The sequence below is a fragment of the Ursus americanus genome, chromosome 8, assembly GCF_024610735.1.
Source record: "Ursus americanus isolate L20-20 chromosome 8, mUrsAme1.1.p, whole genome shotgun sequence".
NCBI classification, from domain to species: Eukaryota; Metazoa; Chordata; class Mammalia; order Carnivora; family Ursidae; genus Ursus; species Ursus americanus.
In genome coordinates, this window is record NC_142134.1 from 5112385 (window position 1) to 5133862 (window position 21478).

General features: G+C 38.3%; 1 protein-coding gene across 1 annotated transcript; it reads left to right on the top strand.

Moving 5' to 3' along the window:
* The first annotated feature begins 2719 nt into the window (after nt 1-2719).
* ADH4 (alcohol dehydrogenase 4 (class II), pi polypeptide) lies at nt 2720-21257 on the top strand. Its single transcript, XM_045792313.2, has 9 exons — nt 2720-2831; nt 3584-3685; nt 4739-4880; nt 6258-6345; nt 8208-8439; nt 12763-13023; nt 17197-17332; nt 17799-17937; nt 19934-21257. Exons 1-9 carry the CDS (start codon nt 2814-2816, stop codon nt 19956-19958), a joined length of 1143 nt encoding a protein of 380 aa, XP_045648269.2. The 5' UTR covers nt 2720-2813; the 3' UTR covers nt 19959-21257.
* Nucleotides 21258-21478: the final 221 nt, after the last annotated feature.

Sequence of the window (21478 nt, forward strand, 5' to 3'; positions counted from 1 at the left end):
TTTATTTGAACAAATTATAGCTGAGGGGCGCCTGGGTGGTATAGTCGTTAAGCGTCTGCCTTCGGCTCAGGGCGTGATCCTGGCATTCTGGGATCGAGCCCCACGTCGGGCTCCTCCGCTAGGAGCCTGCTTCTTCCTCTCCCACTCCCCCTGCTTGTGTTTCCTCTCTCGCTGGCTGTCTCTCTCTCTGTGTCAAATAAATAAATAAAATCTTTAAAAAAAAATTATAGCTGAGAATTTCCCTAATCTAGGGAAGGAAATAGGTATTTAAGTCCAAGAGGTTCAGAGAAATCCCACAAAATCAACAAAAACTAGGTCAACACCACAACATATCATAGCGAAACTTGCAAAATACAAAGATAATGAGAGAATTCTGAGGGCAGCTAGAGACAAAAGATTCTTACCCTACAAAGATAGACCCATAAGGTTAGCAGTAGACCTGTCCACAGAGACCTGGCAGGCCAGAAAGGATGGAATGATATATTCAAGGTGCTAAATGGGAAAAATATGCAGCCAAGAATACTTTATCCAGCAAGGCTGTCATTCAGAACAGAAGGAGAGATAGTTTCCAAGACAAACAAAAGCTAAAGGAATCCATGAACACTAAATCAGCTCTGCAAGAAATATTAAAGGGGAACCTTTAAGCAGGAAAGAGACACCAAAAGAAACAAAAACTAGAAAGGAAAAGAAGCAATCTACAGGAACAGCAACTTTATAGGTAATACAGTGGCACTAAATTCATATCTTTCAGTAATTACTCTGAATGTAAATGGACGAAATGCCCCAACCAAAAGACACAGGGTATCAGAATGGATAAAAAAACAAGACTCATTGACATGCTGCTTACAAGAGACTCATTTTAGACCCAAAGACACCTCTGGATTGAAAGTGAGGGGCTAGAGAACCATTTATCATGCTAATGGACATCAAAAGAAAGGTGGAGGAAGCGAGCCTGGGTGGTTTAGTCAGTTAAGCATCTGCCATCAGCTCAAGTCATGATCTCAGGGTCCTGGGATCGAGCCCCACTCAGCAGGGAGTCTGCTTCTCCCTCCGCCCCTCCCCCTGCTCATGCTCTCACTCTCTCTCAAATAAATAAGTAAAATCTTAAAAACAAAACAAAACTAAGAAAGTTGGAGTAGCCATACTTACATTAGATAAACTAGATTTTAAACCAAAGACTGTAAAAGAGATAAAGGAGGACACTATATCATAATAAAGGAGTCTATACAACTAGAAGATCTAAAAATTACACACACATACACACACACACACACACACACACACACACACACACATCCCCCTAACTGGGGAGTAGCCAAATCTATAAATCAATTAATAACAAAATAAGAGAAACTCATTGATAATAATACAATAATAGTAGGGGACTTTAACACCCCACTCACAGCAATGGACAGATCATCTAAGCAGAAGATCAACAAGGAAACAAGGGCTTTATTTTTTTTTAAGATTTTATTTATTTATTTTAGAGAGAGAGCGATAGGAAGAGAGAGAAAGAGAGAGCACTAGCAGGGGGGAGAGGGAGAAGCAGGTTCCCTGCCAAGCAAGGAGCCCAAGGTGGGGCTCCATCCCAGGACTCTGGGATCATGACCTGTGCTGAAGGCAGACGCTTAATCAACTGAGCCATCCAGAAGCCCTGGAAACATGGGCTTTAAATGACTCACTGGACTAGATGGACTTAACAGATATATTCAGAGCATTTCATCCAAAGTCCAAAGCAGCAGAATATACATTCTTCTCGAGTGCACATGGAACATTCTCCAGAATAGATCAACATACTGGGTCACAAATCAGACCTCAACCAGTTCAAAAAGACTGAGATCATACCATGCACATTTTCTGACTACAACACTATGAAAGTTGAAATCAACCACAAGAAAAAATTTGGAAAGACCACAAATACATGGATGAAAAAGAACATCCTACTAAAGGATGACTGGGCCAACCAGAAAATTAAAAAAAAAAAAAAAGAATTAAAAAATACATGGAAGCAAATGAAAATGAAAACATGACAGTTCAAAACCTTTGGGACACGGCAAAGGAGGTCCTAAGAGGGAAGTATATAGCAATACAGGCCTTCCTCAAGAAGCAAGAAAAGTCTTAAGTACACAAGCTAACCTTACATTTAAAGGAGCTGGAAAGTACACACATGTACAACAGAATACATTAAAAGAATTTTTATGTAACCACTGATTAATCATAAGCAAAAAAAAAAAAAAAAGCCAAAAAGGAAAATGGATGATAATGAAAACAGACCAATGTGGATGAATCTCACAAACTGGAGTTGAGAGGGAAAAAAAAAAGACAAAAGAACATACATACTATGATTACTTCATAGTTTCAATAAGTAAAACTAAACCGTACTGTACAGTGAACGGTGAATCAGAAAGAAATGCACAGAGATGATTAGTAGGCTTGTGAAGGAGAAGGCTGGGTACAGGAAGGATTCTGGGGCAGTAGAAATGTCCTTTACTTTGTATGTTAACTCATCTATGTAAGTTAAATGAACTTTTCTCTACTATTTTATATTTTGCAATAAAAGGGGAAAAAAGCAAACATCTTCAAATAAGCCTTGGGAGCAGTGGCAGTTGGCAGCTGAAATACAATACTATGAATCACCAGAGAAAGGGGCAGAGCTACACAAAAGCAACAAACAGGAAAGTGATTGGAGAACAAAGGGCAGAAATGCAATTTATTCAAAGACAGATTATTACAGAACACAGAGCACCCTGGACAGACGTGGAAGAGCTTCTTTAACCAGAGAGAAACTTCCAAGGCTAGTTTGCCAAAGAAAAATGGGCACCAAGGGCAAAGTAAGCAAATATACTGTTTCCTTATTTGATTCTTGGTTTTTTTGTCTCTTTATAAATTTACTAAAACAAACTTCCTTCAGGATTACTCTCAGAAAGCAGCAATTTAAAGCTAAGCTAAAGGATTTGGTGAACTCATGCTAGGAATTTAAGGAAATTACCGCAGATTTGCCAAAATACTTACTACAAGAGTGTTCAATTAAATATTACTTATAAAGGCCAAAAAAAGAGAGATTTGAGTACCTACGCTACAACAACAAAATAGAATTTGCATCTGTTAGAAATAAAGTTAGAGAAGAATACAGAAAATATTTATAGTATACTAATCAGTAGAAAAAGTAGATTACAAAGTATTACATACAAAAGATCCCATATAGGATACTGAAAAAAATTACATCAAAATCATAAGATGAGTGATAAAATTACAGGTGGATTTTCTTTTATTCTTATTTGTATTTTGAAACTTCCCATAATTAATATATATTGCATCTGCAATAAAACTAATGATATTTAAAAATACAATTCAAAATTGCATAACTATCAAAAATTATGTATTCATGTGTCAAAGACTGGGAAAAGCATACCAAAAGCAAAAATAGTAGCATTAGAATAGAGGATTATAGGTTTCTTTCCACTTTCCTTTAATGTTACTTATATTTAAAATATTAAATATAATTTTAATCAATTCTAGTATATATAATCATCTGTTAATTATATAATTAATCTCCCTCTCTCCCTCTCTCCCTCTTTCTCAGGTTATTAAATGCAAAGCAGCCATCGCCTGGGAAACAGGCAAGCCCCTATGCATAGAAGAGGTTGAGGTAGCCCCCCCCAAGGCTCATGAAGTTCGCGTTCAGGTAAGTGGGACTTTTCCTAGACGGTACAGATGAGGCACTAAGTGCAGACTTGGCTTCTTCAGGTCAAGCCAGCGTGGCATGACTGAGAGGACCTGGAGTTTTACCTACGGGCAGAACTACATTTTTAGGTCCAGATAAAAAACAGGCATTATCCCAAGAGGATAAATTATTAATTATCAGTTGTTACTGATAACAGGCTCAACATTTATTTGAACTATCTTTATATTAATCATTAGCCCTAAGAATTAGACCAAGGAATTCACTTCAGATGAGAATTAGTTAGATTTTCTTTTTGTTTTCCAGTTGCCAGTTATTGGAAAGTGTTATTAAAAGGAAGATAAAAATGTGGTTCAAAACAAGGGAGAAGAGAGGCCTGAAGTGCTGCAGGGAGCAGTACAAGAGTCCCAGGGGCCCAGAGCGGGGAGAAGTGCAGGCGAGCAGGGAAAGGAGGCCGCACTGAGGAGAGAGAGATCTCAGATCGAAAGTCGGGAGAACTTCTGCATTTCCCCCACAGCTGGCCTGGCTTACATTTTTCCTCAGGGCCACTACAGGACAGGTTTACACATGAGAGTGAATAGGATATCCTCATGAGCAGAATCTTGAAGAGCAAGGGGTATGTTAGTAACTAAGACAATCCTTTATCTGATATCTCTTTGAATTATAAAAATCATATTATTTCTATTTCATTTTATATACTTTCAACAAAATTTGCACAAGCCCTAGAAACCTGTGTTCCCTCCATTCCCTCTTCCTAGAAGATTCTGTTCAACTTTTCCCTATTACCTTTGATTTCTCCCCTCCTGGAGACACTAGCTGCCAATTCCATCTCTTTGTATGATTTCCCAGTGGCAATGAAAGTTAGAAAACAAAGGTTTAGAAGAAAAGAATGTACGTTGATATTTTTAATTGTTCTTTTTTTTCCCAAAATGTAATTCTTTTATTGAGCTCCAGGAACGTTGTAAAGTTTCAAGGTGACATTGGGCCTAAAACTACCCTCCTAACAACCCCAGTGATATGACAGAAACAGGCCTCAAGTCTGTGGTTGCCTTGTAGATTATCGCCACTGCCCTGTGCCATACTGATGCCCATCTTATCAATCCTAAATTTAAAGAGGCCCTTTTCCCAGTGATCCTTGGCCACGAGGGTGCAGGAATTGTGGAAAGTGTTGGTCCAGGAGTGACCAACTTCAAACCAGGTATGTTCTTCCCTGATTCCAATTAAATGGAAATGTCAGGAAATTTCAAGGACTGATAAAGAGTCCTGGCTTTGCATGCTATAATTGATCTCTCTTTATATAGGGGAACCATCTGTTCCAAAGACAAACTAAGTAAGATATACAATCTATCACAGTCTAACAATGGGACAGAATATGTGAAATCAGAACTAATAAAATCTGGGAAACATGGTCACTTGATGTACACATAGCATTGAGAAACTGTGCTGTGAAGTGAAGGCACAAAGTGGGGCACGAGTGAAAATTTGTAACAACCTCTTCTAAATAAAACAAAAAGAATTTAATATAAAGAATTTAAAGAACGAGGACTTATAGTTAGCTTAAGTGAGAAATATTATGTATGTCCATGTTAGCTTATGTGTCTTTTTGAAACTCTGTAACATAAAAATAATATGTAAATGAAGCTCGGCAATGGCTGTAATCATTTATTTCACATTTTATCACAGATTCAGCAGATACTGGAATATGGGCTATGTAATACCCATTTGTCATGTAGGATGACCCATATCATTCTTTCCTCCTTTAATGAGAATGCTCCAAACCTAGATCATCCAAACCTAGATCCATTCCAAACAAGATCAGAGAAACAAACTGTTCCCGGAAGTTTGGCATCCATCAAGGAGTCTGGCCAATGTAGCCCTAGCTCTGCCACTTACTGGATGTGTGACCTCCACCGGTGAAGTCACTTTTCTTGACACAGCTCAGATTTCCGTTTTCTAAAGTGGGGAGAAAAGGTACCCATCTCAAAGGATTGTCTGAGAATTAAATGAGATAGTATGGGCAAGCAGTTAGAAGGGTGCCTAGCACATACTAAATGGTCATCAGAGGATAGAAGCCATTATTAAATTGAAATTGAGTAAAAGGCAGAAAAATACAGAATGTGAGAGTGAACTAAATGGTGACACACGGCAATGACATAAAGTTTAATCTCCATATCCAGCACGTTGTTGTCCACCTCTCCTATTTTATAAGGATATTCTGTGCCACACCGGATGTTTAGAAATGTAAAAAAAAAAATAATAATAGTAATAGTCATGATGCAGACAGTTGCAATGACAGCAGAGCCTCAGACAGGACTCTGTAGCTAGTGGTATCAATGCAGATTTGTTGCTTGACTGCCCAGCAGCCAAAAAAAAGGAAAAAGTTAAAAAGCCAGTATATGCAATAATTGGGGGAATCAGCTATGTTGTAAAGCAACAAAATACTATAGCCATCTATATTTTCTGCTGAATATAAAATGTGTATGATAAAAAATAGTGTTTTCTACTGATTAATCTGGCAGAAACTTTTTACAAGCTGTATTTTAGGCACCATCCAACATATGGCCTTTCTTTCCAGGTGACAAAGTAATTCCACTCTACATGCCCCAATGTAGAAAATGCAAGTTCTGTCTGAGTCCACTCACAAATTTCTGTAAAAAACTCAGGTAAGCTCTATACACTGGTTAGACTATAAATTGGTATAAATATTTGGGGAAGTACATTGGCAATACCTGGTTGAAGTTTCCACCCACCAATTCTAGTCCTAGGTGTATACAAGAAACCGTTGCAAAATTACCCAAAGAAACATATGCTAAAATGTGCACTGCAACATTGCTTATAACAGCAATTAAAAATAGCCCAGTGTCCACCAGTAAGAGAATGGATTAACAAATTGCTACGTAGTAACACAATGGAAAACTATACAACGATGAAAAGGATTAAACTTGATCTATATACAACAACATAAAATAATCTTACATACATAATGTTAAGGGAATGAAGCAAGTTGTTGACAAATATATTTAGTAAGATATCATATACAAAATAGTACGATATACAGGGGCACCTAGGTGCTCAGTCCATTTAGCCTCTGACTCCTGACTTCAGCGCAGCTCCTGATCTCGGGATGGTGAGATTGAGCCCCACATCAGGCTCTGCCCTCAGTGGGGAATCTGCTTCTCTCCTTCTCCCTCTCCCCACTCGCACTGCTCTCGCTCTCTCTCAAATAAATAAATAAATCTTTTTAAAAAACACTATATACAGTATAGCTTATGGTTACATCTGTATGTAGAAAAGGTATAAATACATCACTGGAATGATAAATGCCAAACTCCAAATAGTAGCTACTTCTACAGGAAATGAGAGAGGAGTGAAATGAGGTGCAGTAATTTATTCCAAGGCCCCAGATAAAAGTTAGATTTTGAACATAGACAGTCTGATTCCAGAGTCCAAAACCTTTATCACCTTACTCTTTAATGAGACTACATACCAAAAAATCTATTTGTCCTTAATGCCAAATGAAGCTAGTTATTTCAGAAGCTAAACTGTATTACTCCTACATCTAATCCTGTGCCTCAATTTCCTCATCTATAAAATGGGAATAATAATAATGCTTACTTGCAGGATTGTTTTAGATATTTAAAGAATCAATACGCTCTTTTGCAAACTTTTAACAAAATAATAGATTTTGGCAATGACCATCAATTGTAACATCACAAAAAGAGAGAGAATAAGGAATTATGTGTCTCCAGATGAAGGTACACAACACCACCTTTGAAATATTCCTACAAAAATATAAAACCTAAATTAAATCAACCAGTTAGATTGAAAATAAGTTTAGAGGAAATACAGGGATGGAAAAATGTATTAAACCCAATTACAGGAATGCAATCAGAAAAATTCAAATGAGGAAAACTGTACAGGACAAATGACTGTTTCTTCAACAAACAAACTGCAAAGGGAAAAAACAATTAATTCTATCAATTAAAAGAGACTTAACACAGATATCAATGAAATGCAATATGTCAACCTAAAAGAATCTTTTTGAGATACATACTAAAATATTTACAAACGAAAATAGTAACGTGTGAGGTTTACTTCCATGGGAGTGGGTAGGTGCTGGGGGAGGGTCAGTGCTGGAGGTGGGTTGGGGGGTAACAGATGCCAGAAGATCGGCCCTGAGATGGTAACTGTTGAAGCTGGGATATGGTTGCACGAACATTCAATATGCCAGTCTTTCTACTTTTATATACAGTTGAGTTCTCCATAATAAATTTTTTAAAGAATTAATACATACAAAACCCTAAGAGAGTTTCTGGCACATAAAAAGTATTCAATAAAAAGTTTATCATGATTATCTTTAGACTACTTCTGACTATGTATTTAGGTGAAAAGCCTCAAGTCATTTTCTCAATTTTTCTATCTCATAAAATTGTCATAACAAAAATATAATGCCTAACATTTTTTTTCAGGAGTGTAATCAGTGGCCTACTTATTTTCTCTGTTCTGTATCTTTTTTTTCTTCTAGTCTAGTCAAAAATCCTCTTGTTGATCAAGAACTAATGGAAGACAAAACCAGCAGGTTTACCTGCAAAGGAAAACCAATTTACCATTTCATGGGGACCAGTACCTTCACTCAGTACACCGTGGTGTCAGATATAAATCTTGTCAAAATCGATGATGATGCAAATTTAGAGAGAGTTTGCCTGTTTGGATGTGGGTTTTCAACTGGCTATGGAGCTGCAATCAACACTGCCAAGGTAAAAGTGCCTCTTCACCAGGTTGCATAAAATAGAATTTTACTAAGAAACAGGGTGATAAAGCCGCTAGTTATTCTTCAAGCCCTACCTCTGTCATTTATTACCTCTGTGGCGTTAGGCAAGTTATTTAACCTCTCTACTCCTACTCTCTGCAATAACATCTCCTACAAATAGTAAGGGGATAATTAAATCATATTACACATGTAGGACATCTGGCCCAGCAGCTGACATCTAGTTGGCACCCGGTTCATGTTCATTTCTTCTCCTATACTAATATGTTAGATTACAGACCACCCCTGCCTTAAACACAGCATGCTTAAATATGCCCCCTAAATATTAATGCTCACCCTGGCACAGCAGACCCAGTCAAGAGGCAACAGAAACTACAGAAACCCCACCCATCTCCACACAGTCACCTCTGCTTTCTCGCTGATCCTGCAGATTTTTCTCTCTGTCCAACTGGTAATTCATCTCTGCTTCTCATCTTGTCCCTTTGTGGCTCCAAGGGAGTGTGTCTCAGGTGGCAGCCCTGAAGGTGGCAAGATGCATCCCTGAAAGCCCATGTTAGAATCTAGAAGCTTTCACAAACCATTCAATGAGAACCGGACAGATGTCAGTATCACTTGGATGCCTCAAACAACCCCCTTATTTAAACCTCTTTCTCATCAGTCTTCATCCCTTGAGTTCAAACTACAAAATGCAACCAGAGTGGTCTTTCCAAACAACAAATGTGAAGATTCCATTCCCCTTGCATTACTCCACTTTTCTGTCAGGGGGCTAGTGATTCTCCCTAATTCTCCATTCACAGACTCTTCGTTCCCCAAGGCCCGATCCTCAGTATCCCGGCTCCAATCACTGCAGCCCCTAGGTTTTCCATACCTGGCTCTCACCAACACTGCCTGGAAAGCTCCCCCACCTCTTCTGGGTGACTCCATTTTTTTTTTTTTTACTTATCAGAAACCTTCCAGCCTCTTAGGCATGCATTGGGTATCCCTCCCAGTTTCCCCCAAAGTATCTGTGTTTATCTCTGTCTTCCTTCTTATCACACTCTGGAGAAATTTTCCATTCATTTCTCCTTCCTATTAGACTATTCGCTCCTTTTTTTTTTTTTTAAAGATTTTATTTATTTATTTGACAGAGATAGAAACAGTCAGCAAGAGAGGGAACACAAGCAGGGGGAGCGGGAGAGGAAGAAGCAGGCTCATAGCGGAAGAGCCTGATGTGGGGCTCGATCCCATAACGCCGGGATCACGCCCTGAGCCAAAGGCAGGCGCTTAACCGCCGTGCCACCCAGGCGCCGCAGACTATTCGCTCCTTGAGGGCAAGGACTCTCTCCTGTTCATTGCGATATCTTCAGAGCCTAACCCTGTACCTGACACACAGTAGGAACTGGATTATTTTTCAATGAATGAATGAATGAAGCCAGGCTCTTAAGCAAGCTTTAAAACATCTTGATAAGGCTTGATAAGGATAATGTGTACAACTACTGTGTACATTGCCTCAATGAGAAAAATGCCTTTCTCCTCTCAATGACTCAGGCAAATTTTTTTTTTTTTAAAGATTTTATTTATACATTTGACAGAGATAGAGACAGCCAGCGAGGGAGGGAACACAAGCAGGGGGAGTGGGAGAGGGAGAAGCAGGCTCCCAGCAGAGGAGCCTGACGTGGGGCTCGATCCCAGGACTCCAGGATCACGCCCTGAGCCGAAGGCAGACGCTTAACAACTGATCCACCCAGGCGCCCCAAGACTCAGGCAAACTTTTGAACACAGTCTCTAGAGAAATATATGTGGAACTATACTGAAAAATCCAAGTACTCCTTTTTATCAGGTTACCTGGAGTTGTTCAAGTGTCAAGGAAATACACTCAGCCTAACCAAAATAAAAAGTTGATCTAATAGTCAGAATATCAAGATAAGACTTTTCACTGAGAATGAGTCAAGTAGACAGGAATGCTACTTTTGGCTATCAGTATATTAAAAATTAAAAATTGTATGGGAAGTCAGACTACAATCTGAAGGCTCCTAGAGGAAGCGTATCATTAACTGAGTAGAGTTAAAAGCAGATGTAACCTTGGCAGTCAAGGCGAAGTCTCCTCTAGATAGCACTGGAAGAATTATTGCTCTTTGGGCCACCTCCCCTTTCCTGAACTCCATGCAGACTATCACCTTCTCCTACTCTAGTCTTTCCTCAGGGATATTAACACTAGAGATTCAGCTACAATTTTCTTTAAAATCCAATCAAAGTTGAAGTAAATTTCTAGGTCCTGTTCTTCTCACTGCTGAGGAACACTTAAACTCCTTCATAGGATGCTTAGGGAAGAGAAGAGAAATGAATCTGATAGGAACAAGTTAAGAGAAGAAATATCAGTAATTCCAGCCAAAAGGCAAGAGCTTAAATGAAGTTTAATCTACTTCTGGGAAGAAAAGTAATGAAACAACTTTGTGTAACTATTGGGAGACCTGCATCCAGCATCACCAGGACTCCTAATTCTTTTTAATTTGTCATATCCTTTACTGCCAAATTAATCACATTTCACAGAGATCTTTGGAAGCATGAAAATGTACCATAACGGTGTTGTCTACAAATAGATAATCATCCACTATGTATAGTTCTATTTTCAAATGGGGAGAGGGGTATTTTATAGTGACCTTCCCCCACTACTGCAATCAAAGGCACTTTTAGACACAGCCATCCAGTTGTTTTAATACAATTAATACAGTGTATTCCAATTACACTGTTGTGAGCTGTGTACAACTACTGTGTACAACATTGCCTCAATGAGAAAAATGCCTTTCTCCTCTCAATGACTCAGGCAAACTTTTGAACACAGTCTCTAGAGAAATATATTTGGAACTATACTGAAAACATGCCACAATATTAAATAGTACATTGTGTGTATAGAACAATATTCTGAATATTTGTAAAAAGTGGTTTATTTCACCCTGAGTAGCAAAAGTCAGTGTATACATGCCTAATATCATGCATAAATTTAAGTAAGAGATACACATTCTCTCTATTCCTTAACAGTTTTGTTTCCAATTTAGAATGTATCAGTACTTCCCTTGGGCAGATTCCTCTTTCCCTTTTGTTTATGCTTTGATTCTAACAGTTTCCCATCATCATTAGAAAATATTACTTAAGCATCTCTCCGTGTAGAATTTTTTTACCATTATACCGCTCTACAGAATAATACATTCCAGTTATAGCAACTTTCCTTATCATCTTGTATATTCAGTTTTTATTTAATTCAATGCAACAAACATTTATTAAAGACCCAGCATAGAGAAGACTCTTAATAGCAATGTGGAAGATAATATGCCTTCAAAGAACTTATAGTCTTTTGAAGAAACACACAAATACAAAATCAATCAACCAAGGTAGATTATAAATACAACACAGAAAAAGCAAAAAGGTGGGCACTAATTCCTGATTGAAGAATCAAGAGAAGTTTCAAGGGGAGAGTGTCACTTAAGTCAGGCCTAGAAGTATAGGTCACATTTTAATTAGAGGAAATAAGGTGCGCAGTGCATCAGGCTGAGGAAACAGCAAAACTGAGGATGAGGAAAGGGACTCGCGAGCGTGCTGTGGCTGCAGCAACGGGACTACCACGGAGATGCAGCTGGAAGTCATCAGGTCAGCTCCAAAAACCCTTCAATTTGATGCAAAGAAATTTGGATTTCAGGGGCGCCTGGGTGGCTCAGTCGTTAAGCGTCTGCCTTCGGCTCAGGGTGTGGTCCCGGCGTTCTGGGATCGAGCCCCACATCAGGCTCCTCCGCTGGGAGCCTGCTTCTTCCTCTCCCACTCCCCCTGCTTGTGTTCCCTCTCTCGCTGGCTGTCTTTCTGTTAAATAAATAAAATCTTAAAAAAAAATTGGATTTCATTCCATTTAAATTAACTGATGATTTGGGAGGTGAGTTAATTCACATTTAGAGAAACATCAGTACTCATTCAAAACCAACACTAATACAACCAAATAAGGCCTATTAAAAATATAAATTAATTGTGATCTATGGAAAAAGGAAAATAAACCCTTTAAAATGTATGGGTTTTAAAATTTTGTTCTGATAACAGTAAAGGGAAGAGGAAAACAAGCAGATCATTTTCACTTGGGTTTGTTTCTTATGAGCTGACGATTCTAATGACCTTCAAATGATCCCCCATATTTAGCCAGTGATCCATGCATTTTCATATTGGCAGATTGCCCCCATTGGCTATATCATTTAGTTTTATGACAGGCAGTCTTTTATTTTTATGTTCCTGCCCCCACCTCACTCTATTCCTTTAAAAAAAAAAAGTTAATTTATAATTTTCTTGCCTGCAGGTCACCCCTGGTTCTACTTGTGCTGTCTTTGGCCTAGGAGCTGTTGGTCTTTCCGCCATAATGGGCTGTAAAGTAGCGGGAGCTTCCAGAATCATGGCTATCGACATCAACAGTGAGAAGTTTACAAAGGCCAAAGCCGTTGGAGCCACTGACTGCCTCAATCCTAGAAATCTAGATAAACCCATCCAGGAGGTCATCATTGAAATGACCAATGGAGGTGTGGATTTTGCCTTTGACTGTGCAGGTGGACCTGAAACCATGGTATGTATATTTTTTATAACAGTATATAATAAATTATATTTACTAACATTAATAAACATTGGCAATATGTTTATATTGATATAGTTATTTTATATTAATATTAACATACTTAAATATATATTTATATAGACAATATTTATTAATATTAGATTGTATGCATTGTTAATATTTAATAAATATTAATATTTACTTAGTAGGTTATTAATATTTCTGTATATCCTTCCACATGAAATTCAGCCAAAAGAGAAAACTTAGAAATGAAAATTTTAAAAGAATTGTGCCTATGAGAAATGAAAAAGAAAAAAACAGAAAAGGCAGACTTAGAGGAGGGAAGAAGACAGGTTGACGCATGTCACCCCTAACATCTAGAGGTATTCCACTCCCACTTAAAAGCAGAAAGGTGAGAGGTTAGCAAACTACAAACAATCCAGTTCTGTCCATCAGATCTAAATAAATGGGCTGCAAAATTAGGTTCACATAATAAATCTGAAATTTTCAATATATTCAATATATTAAACACACACACACTGCAAAATTAAAAAGTAGATCTTTTTTCCTAAACACTACAATTCTATATCATTCATATTTCTTCTCTCAGGACAAGCTACATAACTTGCAGGGCCTTCTAAGCACAGGGCCCTGAGCGACTGCACCCGCTGGAGACCCACAAAGCCAGCCCTGTTTATTCTACTCTAGAAAGTGGGGTAAAGAGCCAGCCACACAGACAACACATGGAAAAGTTAGCTTGCCAAACTGCCCAGCCTCACTCTCCAGCGAATGGTCACTTGATGCCTATCTGCTCAAAGACACTAAGTAGAGTTTTGTTTTGTTTTATGAGATGATCAAACAATTTATCGACTAATTATCTGCCCATGGATTCTTATTTCATGAGTGAGACCTGTGCAGTAACTATGACATGACGCCCTTTTATTTACGACTTCACTCAACGTGGCTCCCAAAACCCTCCTCTATGGAGGTTATAAAAAATAGAATTCTGTACTTCAACCTCCCAGCAGCAGGCTTTGTACAGTTTTTCCCCTTGGTTCTTACCCAACTGATGCATTCTCCAGAAGAGAATGGAGATGGGGGGAGGGGGGAACTGCTGAAAGCATCAGCCTCCTTCCCTGGGTCTCTCCTCTCAGAATGGTTCATTGGAATAATGTAACAGCTTAAAGGATGATCTGGCAGGTAATAAGCACTCAGTAAATGTTAGCTATTACTGCAAATTCATGCACTCAGGGCTCCTTATCCTGCACTGCTCCCCTACGTTCAATGCTTTAGACCCTGCTTTTTAAATTATCCTTGGCATCTGCAGCTAACAATGTGCTACATCCATTCCTCCACTTTCCACAGCTCAAATTTTTTTCAAACATTGAAATTCAGCCTATTGACCTTATTTTTCCAGTACAGAGATTCTCAACACTGGCTACACTTTAGAAGTGCCCAAGGAGTTGTTACTATCATTGTTTAATACCAATGCATGAACCATATCCCAGGATATTCTCATGAGTCTAGGGCCCAGGTACCAATTTTTTTACAAGTAACTCAAGTTGAGAACCACTTGATCTAAAACTTGGCAGGTTCTATTATTATTTAAATTATGCAACAGAATTATACCAGCTAATCCAAATAAGAATAGAGGGATTTATTAAACCTCAAAAAGAGCAGCTACCTACCCATCCACCAAGTTTCCATAACTAAGGAAAGCTAAACTTCTCAGGTGTAAAGGAGATTCTAGTAATGTGTGTGAACTTGAGTTCAATGACCACTAATTCTCTAAAGCAGCCGAAAGAATCCAACAGAACAACCAGAAAGTTAAAATAACTGACGATATTATAAAGTTTTGAGAAATAAAAGTAATTCTCATCGGAAGTTATCAGAAGATTCTAAATAAAACCCTGTACTTGCATATAATACCCATTTTTAGCTAAGACATCATTAAGGAGATGAATTTCTTGCTTGAAGCAAAACTCCGGAAATGTAGAAAAGGCAAATGGGGGCACGTGAGTAGCTTAGTCAGCTGGGCATCAAGACTCTTGATATCAGCTTGGGTCATGATCTTGGGGTCATGGGATTGAGCCCCCAGTTGGGCTCTGCACTCAGCAAGCAGTCTGCTCGGGATTCTCTCTCCCTCTGACTCTCCCCCTTCCCCGAGCATGCATGTGTACTTGCCCTCGCGCTCTCTCTCTCTCTCTCAAATAGATGGATACATCTTAAAAAAAAAAAAAAAAGGCAAACAGGAAAAACATTTTAAAACTAAAATAGAAAATAGGAGTCAATGTACATAGCTACCTTCGGGTAACAAGTAAAGTCTATGAATTTTCCCCTCTCCATGGATCTCTCTATACAGCATAAACAAAAATATTTCCTCCATATAAAAAGTACATATGTATAAGAGTTGCTATTTGGAAATATTATGAATTGTCAAAAATAAATAAACATTTATTCAAATAAAATTTCAAAACACATTTTCTAAAAGCTCTAGGTCACTGCATCTACCATAGCTAGTAAGACAGACAAAGAAAAGGGGGAGAATTTACTATACTTCAAATTGCTTCTTTTAGGGGCGCCTGGGTGGCTCAGCCACTTAAGCGTCTGCCTTTGGCTCAGGTCATGATCTCAGGGTCCTGGGACTGAGCCCGCATCAGGCTCTCTGCTCAGTGGGGAGCCTGTTTCTCCCTCTCCCTCTGCTGCTCCCCCTGCTTGTGCTCTCTCGCGCACACCCTCTTGCTCTTTCTCAAATAAATAAATAAAATCTTTTCTTAAAAATTGCTTCTTTCATACAGTGATTGGTGATGAAAAAAGCTGTACTTCCTATTGAGACTTTTGTAAAAGTAAAAATTGCCCCAACAAGTCAGAATTAAGTTGAGCACTGACTATGGCAAAGGATAGAAAACAAAGTTTACACTTTTCTTAAGATTAGTCTCAAAAGATTTAAATGTTCATCTATTTACCATACAACTTCTTGTGGAATGGCCATCCACAAGTTTGTATCCTTCTCAAATTTCTTTACATTTTCAATCCTTGGCATTTTTGTATTAACCCCAAACTTGCAGTAGGCTAACATAATAAGGTTTTCTCTCTCATGGGAAGGTCAGTGCAAGTCCCCCGGCCACTGCCTTCCACACAGTGACTCAGCTACCAAGGCTCAATCAAGTCCACATTTTCAGCTTCACAATCTCCGCATGAGGTCATCTGATTGTTACAGCAGGAGAATGAACAGCTGGCAGGTTGCACAAGAGCTTTTCTGTTTTGTCCACGAAATAACACACATCACTTCTGCCCATAGCGCATGGCCCAGAAGTAGCCCCGTAACTCTACCTAACTGTGAGAGTTAAAGAACGTAGGGAAGCAGGGGCGCCTGGGTGGCTCAGTTGTTAAGTGTCTGCCTTCGGCTCAGGGCCTGATTCCACGGTCCTAGGATTCGAACCCTGCATCAGGCTCCCTGCTCTGCTGGGAGCCTGCTTCTTCCTCTCCCACTCCCCCTGCTTGTGTTCCCTCTCTCACTGGCTGTCTCTCTCTCTGTCAAATAAATAAATAAAAACTTTAAAAAAAAATAATGTAGGGAAGCAGATGAAATGTTTTATGAGCAGCAACCAGTGTCAGATTCTGTTTAACTGTTTTGCTCTCTGTTTTTAAATAGCATTTTTTATTTATCCTACATTGAGATATACTAAGTTAACAGTGTATACCTCACTTCCTAGGTTCTAGTAAATATTCATCCTCTCTTCATGACTTCAAGGATTGTGTTTTTATGTCTCTGAAATTGCAAATGTTTTAGTACATACCCAAGGCAAATCACCAACAACTTGATTAGAATTTATAATACATAGCTTCTAGAGTTATTTCCTAATTTCACATGTTTTTTTCTTGATATGCAATGATATACATTCCAGGTCCGGCAGAACTATGATATTAAACAGAAGAAAATAATAGGTTCTTTTTCTTTTCAGTATCTTTTTTGATGAATTTCAAATTTTTAATGAATGTTCTATCTGAAACTGAACAGTGGAGTTTCAAGTATCAATCAACAATACCACACCCTCCTTAGCTTGGATAATCTTATGTGCACAGTTGTATAAAATTTTCCTAAACCATTGTACATACCTACACTAGAGATCGTGTTCTACTTTTTCTACTTACTCAGCTAACCCTTTTTGTTTGACCTTCCAGAGAGCAGCCCTGGACAGTACAATAGTCGGTTGGGGATCATGTACTTTCATTGGAGTAGACTCTGAAATGAGAGGACTGATGGTATCTCCAGTGGAGCTAATCATGGGCCGTTCCATAAACGGAACATGCTTTGGTGGTCAGTTTTTTTTCTCCTTTAATTTTCTCCATAGTGGTACGCAAATTCTTATAATGAAGATTATTGAATGGAAAGGGAAACTGTTGTTTAAATACTGAGTGCCTAATAACACATCTAGAGACTGCATAAAAGTTATTCTATGAATTATCTGAAAGTAAACAGTTTGTATATATGGATAACCACAAACTGAAATTCAATTTGCATTAAAATGAACCAACACAGAGGAACAAAAGGTAAACTCTGACCAAACAGAGATAATTTCTTATCTAGAAACAGGAACTAATTTTAACATTCCTTATTAAGAAAAACTTTTAAATAAATAAAAGTGTAGAAAATTAAAGATTGGAGGGATAATCTATTTGAAGCAACCCAAATCTGACCTGGTAATTTCATTCACTCAACCAACTGATTCAACTACCTCCTGTCAAATACCATGTCTTCACTTGGCATTTTGGTCAAATTACAGGTTGGAAAGGCATCGATTCTATGCCAAAGCTGGTTACTGACTACAAGAATAAGAAATTTGATCTGGATATATTGGTGACTCACACCCTGCCTTTTGACAAAATCAATGAGGCATTTGACCTAATGAACCAAGGCAAAAGGTAAATTAACAAACAGAGGAATAAGTGGTTTGAAAAACCTTTATAAGGACTATTTATTTGATGTTAAGAACTAACCAGTTTGTCTTTTCTGACATTTTCCACATCATCACACATACTAGATGTGCTTAAAAGATTAAACAGTGGCCACTGGAAAAAAAGAAAAGCTTCCTACTCTATTTCCTTAACACACACTGCCATAGACTATTCCAACATAGAGCGGTGATACAAACAGATACATATTTTCCCTTTCACAATCGTTAACTCAGTTGGGGCTGCTCCCTAGAAAGAAAGGTTTCCACAGCATAATGTCAGGTCACTCTGGTGCAGTATAGCCCTGGGTCTCGCATCATTATGTCCTGCAATTAACAAAGAATGCCCACTCCAGGCCCTTCATTATCAGAACCAGGTGAAAACCATGGTTATGTGAGCAGTGAGTGGCTCATTTAAAGAAACGTAAAGGATGCCCCAACTCTCTCTTGCTTTGTTGCAGGTCTCCTATAAGATACATTCTGATCCACAGTTTTAGCTATGTTGGCTTCTCTAGCACAGAGCCCGAGGACTAATTTATAGAAATGTGCCAACTGGGGGATCTGTAGCAACTGGGGAGCAGGAGACACTAGGATCAATGATTTTGGTTAAAATGATCAAGCATAGCTTGGTCAATAGAAGCAAAGGGAAAAACATCAGGAACAGTTTCACAGGGGAAATGCAGGACCAAAAAAGCAACAAAAAGAGAAGATATCACAAAATGGGGAAGGGGAGGGAATGTAAAGTTAAATGACATGAATTTGAAGCAGAAAATAAATGTTGCAAAAGAAGAAAATAGGTCCATGATGTGAGGACCCAGGCTACTTCCTGGGAAAGAAATCTGAGAAATTATTTCTACTGACATGAACTCTCTAATTTGCAAACACAATAGCTGCAACGTATCAAAAAGTTCAATAAAAAAGAAAAAAGAAACATTTTTAAGCTATACAAAATAACTTAGTTCATAAGCTCTGTAATATCTTGCACAATCTCAATATCTCCGTAAGGAGTAGCCCTTATTTGGGGAGTTAGGTTGGAGTTTGGGGCCTTAGACCCTAAAACTCATATCTCCTCCACCACCACCCCTTTTCCCCTAGAGTTCTGTTATCGAATATACCCATAAGGAATGCTAAGTGGCAGCCAAATGGAAAATGGTGAATTACTTTATTAATAGCCGGGCAAGTCTCCCATACTCTAAAAGTAGGCCTGATAATCAGTGGAAAAATGGAAGGCTGAGGGCTAGACACCTGAATGAGGCCTCCTACTTCCCCTCTGGCTCACTGGGAAAACCACATTACTGCTCACACCGATGGAAAGGTGACAATGGAGAAGGCAGAGGATGGGACCTAGCATATGGGTATAGAAGCAAGGACACCCAGTTGCTCTTCTAAGGTGCAGTGACCCCGACTCATGGTGAGGAAAGGACACAGAGGTTCTCCCTCCACAGGTAGACAGATGTAGTTCCAGTCCCTGGGTGAGGAAAACATCATGCACGGCAACCTGCTAATGCCAGGGAGTCCACAGCTCCCGCCATAAGGTGGAACAGAAGGAAGCGTCTGTCCTTGAGGCTTACCCCCATCTTTGCTTCTACGTGTTCAAGGAATTACGAGCAGTAAGAATACTTAGGTTCTCAGAAAGCATCATCCCAACACACCAAGCAGTGACTATTCCAGGATGAAAACCCCACTACAATCTTAGCATGTTCTACTCTATAGAACCTTGGGCAGCACGGACCTCACCCAGGGTCACGTGAGGTCCCCAACTTTTCCCAGCTTACTAGCACCATACACAAAGTATGGTTAACTCCATGAATGACAAGATAAAAGAAATTAGGGATAATGCACTAATTTCTCTTTATAGATGTCTATAAAGAAAGAGTAAGCCAAATGCTGAAAGAAAAATACAAAAATTATTTGTGGGTTTGGTTAAATTTACCATAAAAATTATGCTATCGTCTTATTATTAACAGCATTCGAATAGTCCTGACCTTTTGAAGACACCAGGAACAAACTGGAATACTACCTGAACCTGAACCTGAACCTGTCTGGTTAATTTACAACCTGTAATAATGAATCAAGGACTGCCATGAATGTAAACAACTACTTATAGTTATCATCTCAACATCAAAGAGTTATAAACATCACAGCCTTTGTATCCATAAAATACATTAATATTTCCTGCTTAGTAATTATGATAACTGATGGTTTCACGAATGGAATTATATGATGAGACTTGTTTAAAACTAGTTCTGGAGAGGTGGGAGTGGGGAATGAAGAGTAATAAGTAAAGCTAGATTGGCTTTATGTTTATAATTTTTTAGGTTGGGTGATATATGGGGTTTCATTACACTATTCTCCACTTTTGTTTATGCTTAAAATTTTCCATAATAAATTTTTACTAGAAAAATTACTATTATAGATGTGTACATAAGATACATATATCTTTAAAATACGTCATATATATAAAATGCTATTACATAGTTTCCAGGTTTCAATAAGCTACAAGCTAATCTTCTTTAATAAGCTGCTAAATAATTTCCTTTTTGACATCTGGTATTTTCTTCTCTCTTAGCCCTTCTTTACCACTGTGAACTATAATCACAAGGAGTGGAATATCAGAAGCTACATAAATGAGTATATATAAACAATGAAGATGTTTTAAAAGAAAAAACACATCTATACTCTCAAATGTCCATCTTTACTAATTGCCCTTTTCACCTTTGATAATTATGACAACATATAATGTTTAGAGCTTTAGAGTTTAACAACCTGTAATTAGCACTAAGTACTTTTTATAGTCAATTAAAAGTGACAAAGTAACATAGTAAGTAAAAAGTTACAAGATATAACAGACAATAAGATTTATATAGGCTTTAGTGGGAAAGGAGGGGGAACAGTTAAAAATAAAAAAGATTTATATGAAAAGCAAAATGAGTGGTTTCAAACAATTATCCTCATAGTTGCTACAATAGACAGTTTAAGGATAAGAGATAGTAATGTGGATCAGAGTAACAAACACTAGCTCTCAGCTTAGCATAATTTCTGAAAGCCCCTAGAGTTTTATTTTTAAATGTGTACCACATGCTGAACTCTGAGAGAAGATAAGCCTCTCAGAAGCTCTGGCAGAGGAGGGCGAGGATATCTCAAAGTAGAAACTTACATTCCTGCTTACTGCAGACTCTCTTTTGTTGGAAATGGAAGCCAGCTCTGTCCGGAAATGCTTGCTTTGTTGGCATTGTGGGGAGTCCCTCTGTCAGACATGCTCAATAAAGACATGGTGCTTGACAAAGTTTATCCTCACAAGTATCCAGTTTATTTTAGAATATTTCTTCTGAATGATATTTTTCCAAAACATTTTCTACATGCCTCTTTTTTTCCTAAATAGACATTCACAAACCTAATCCTAGTAACTGAGAATGGTCATTATGAGAATGTATTTTTATGCCAAGTTGTGATGCAGTTGTTCCTCTCCCTCTCTCTCTCCCTCTAGCTCTGCAATCACTCCTGCAGTCAGT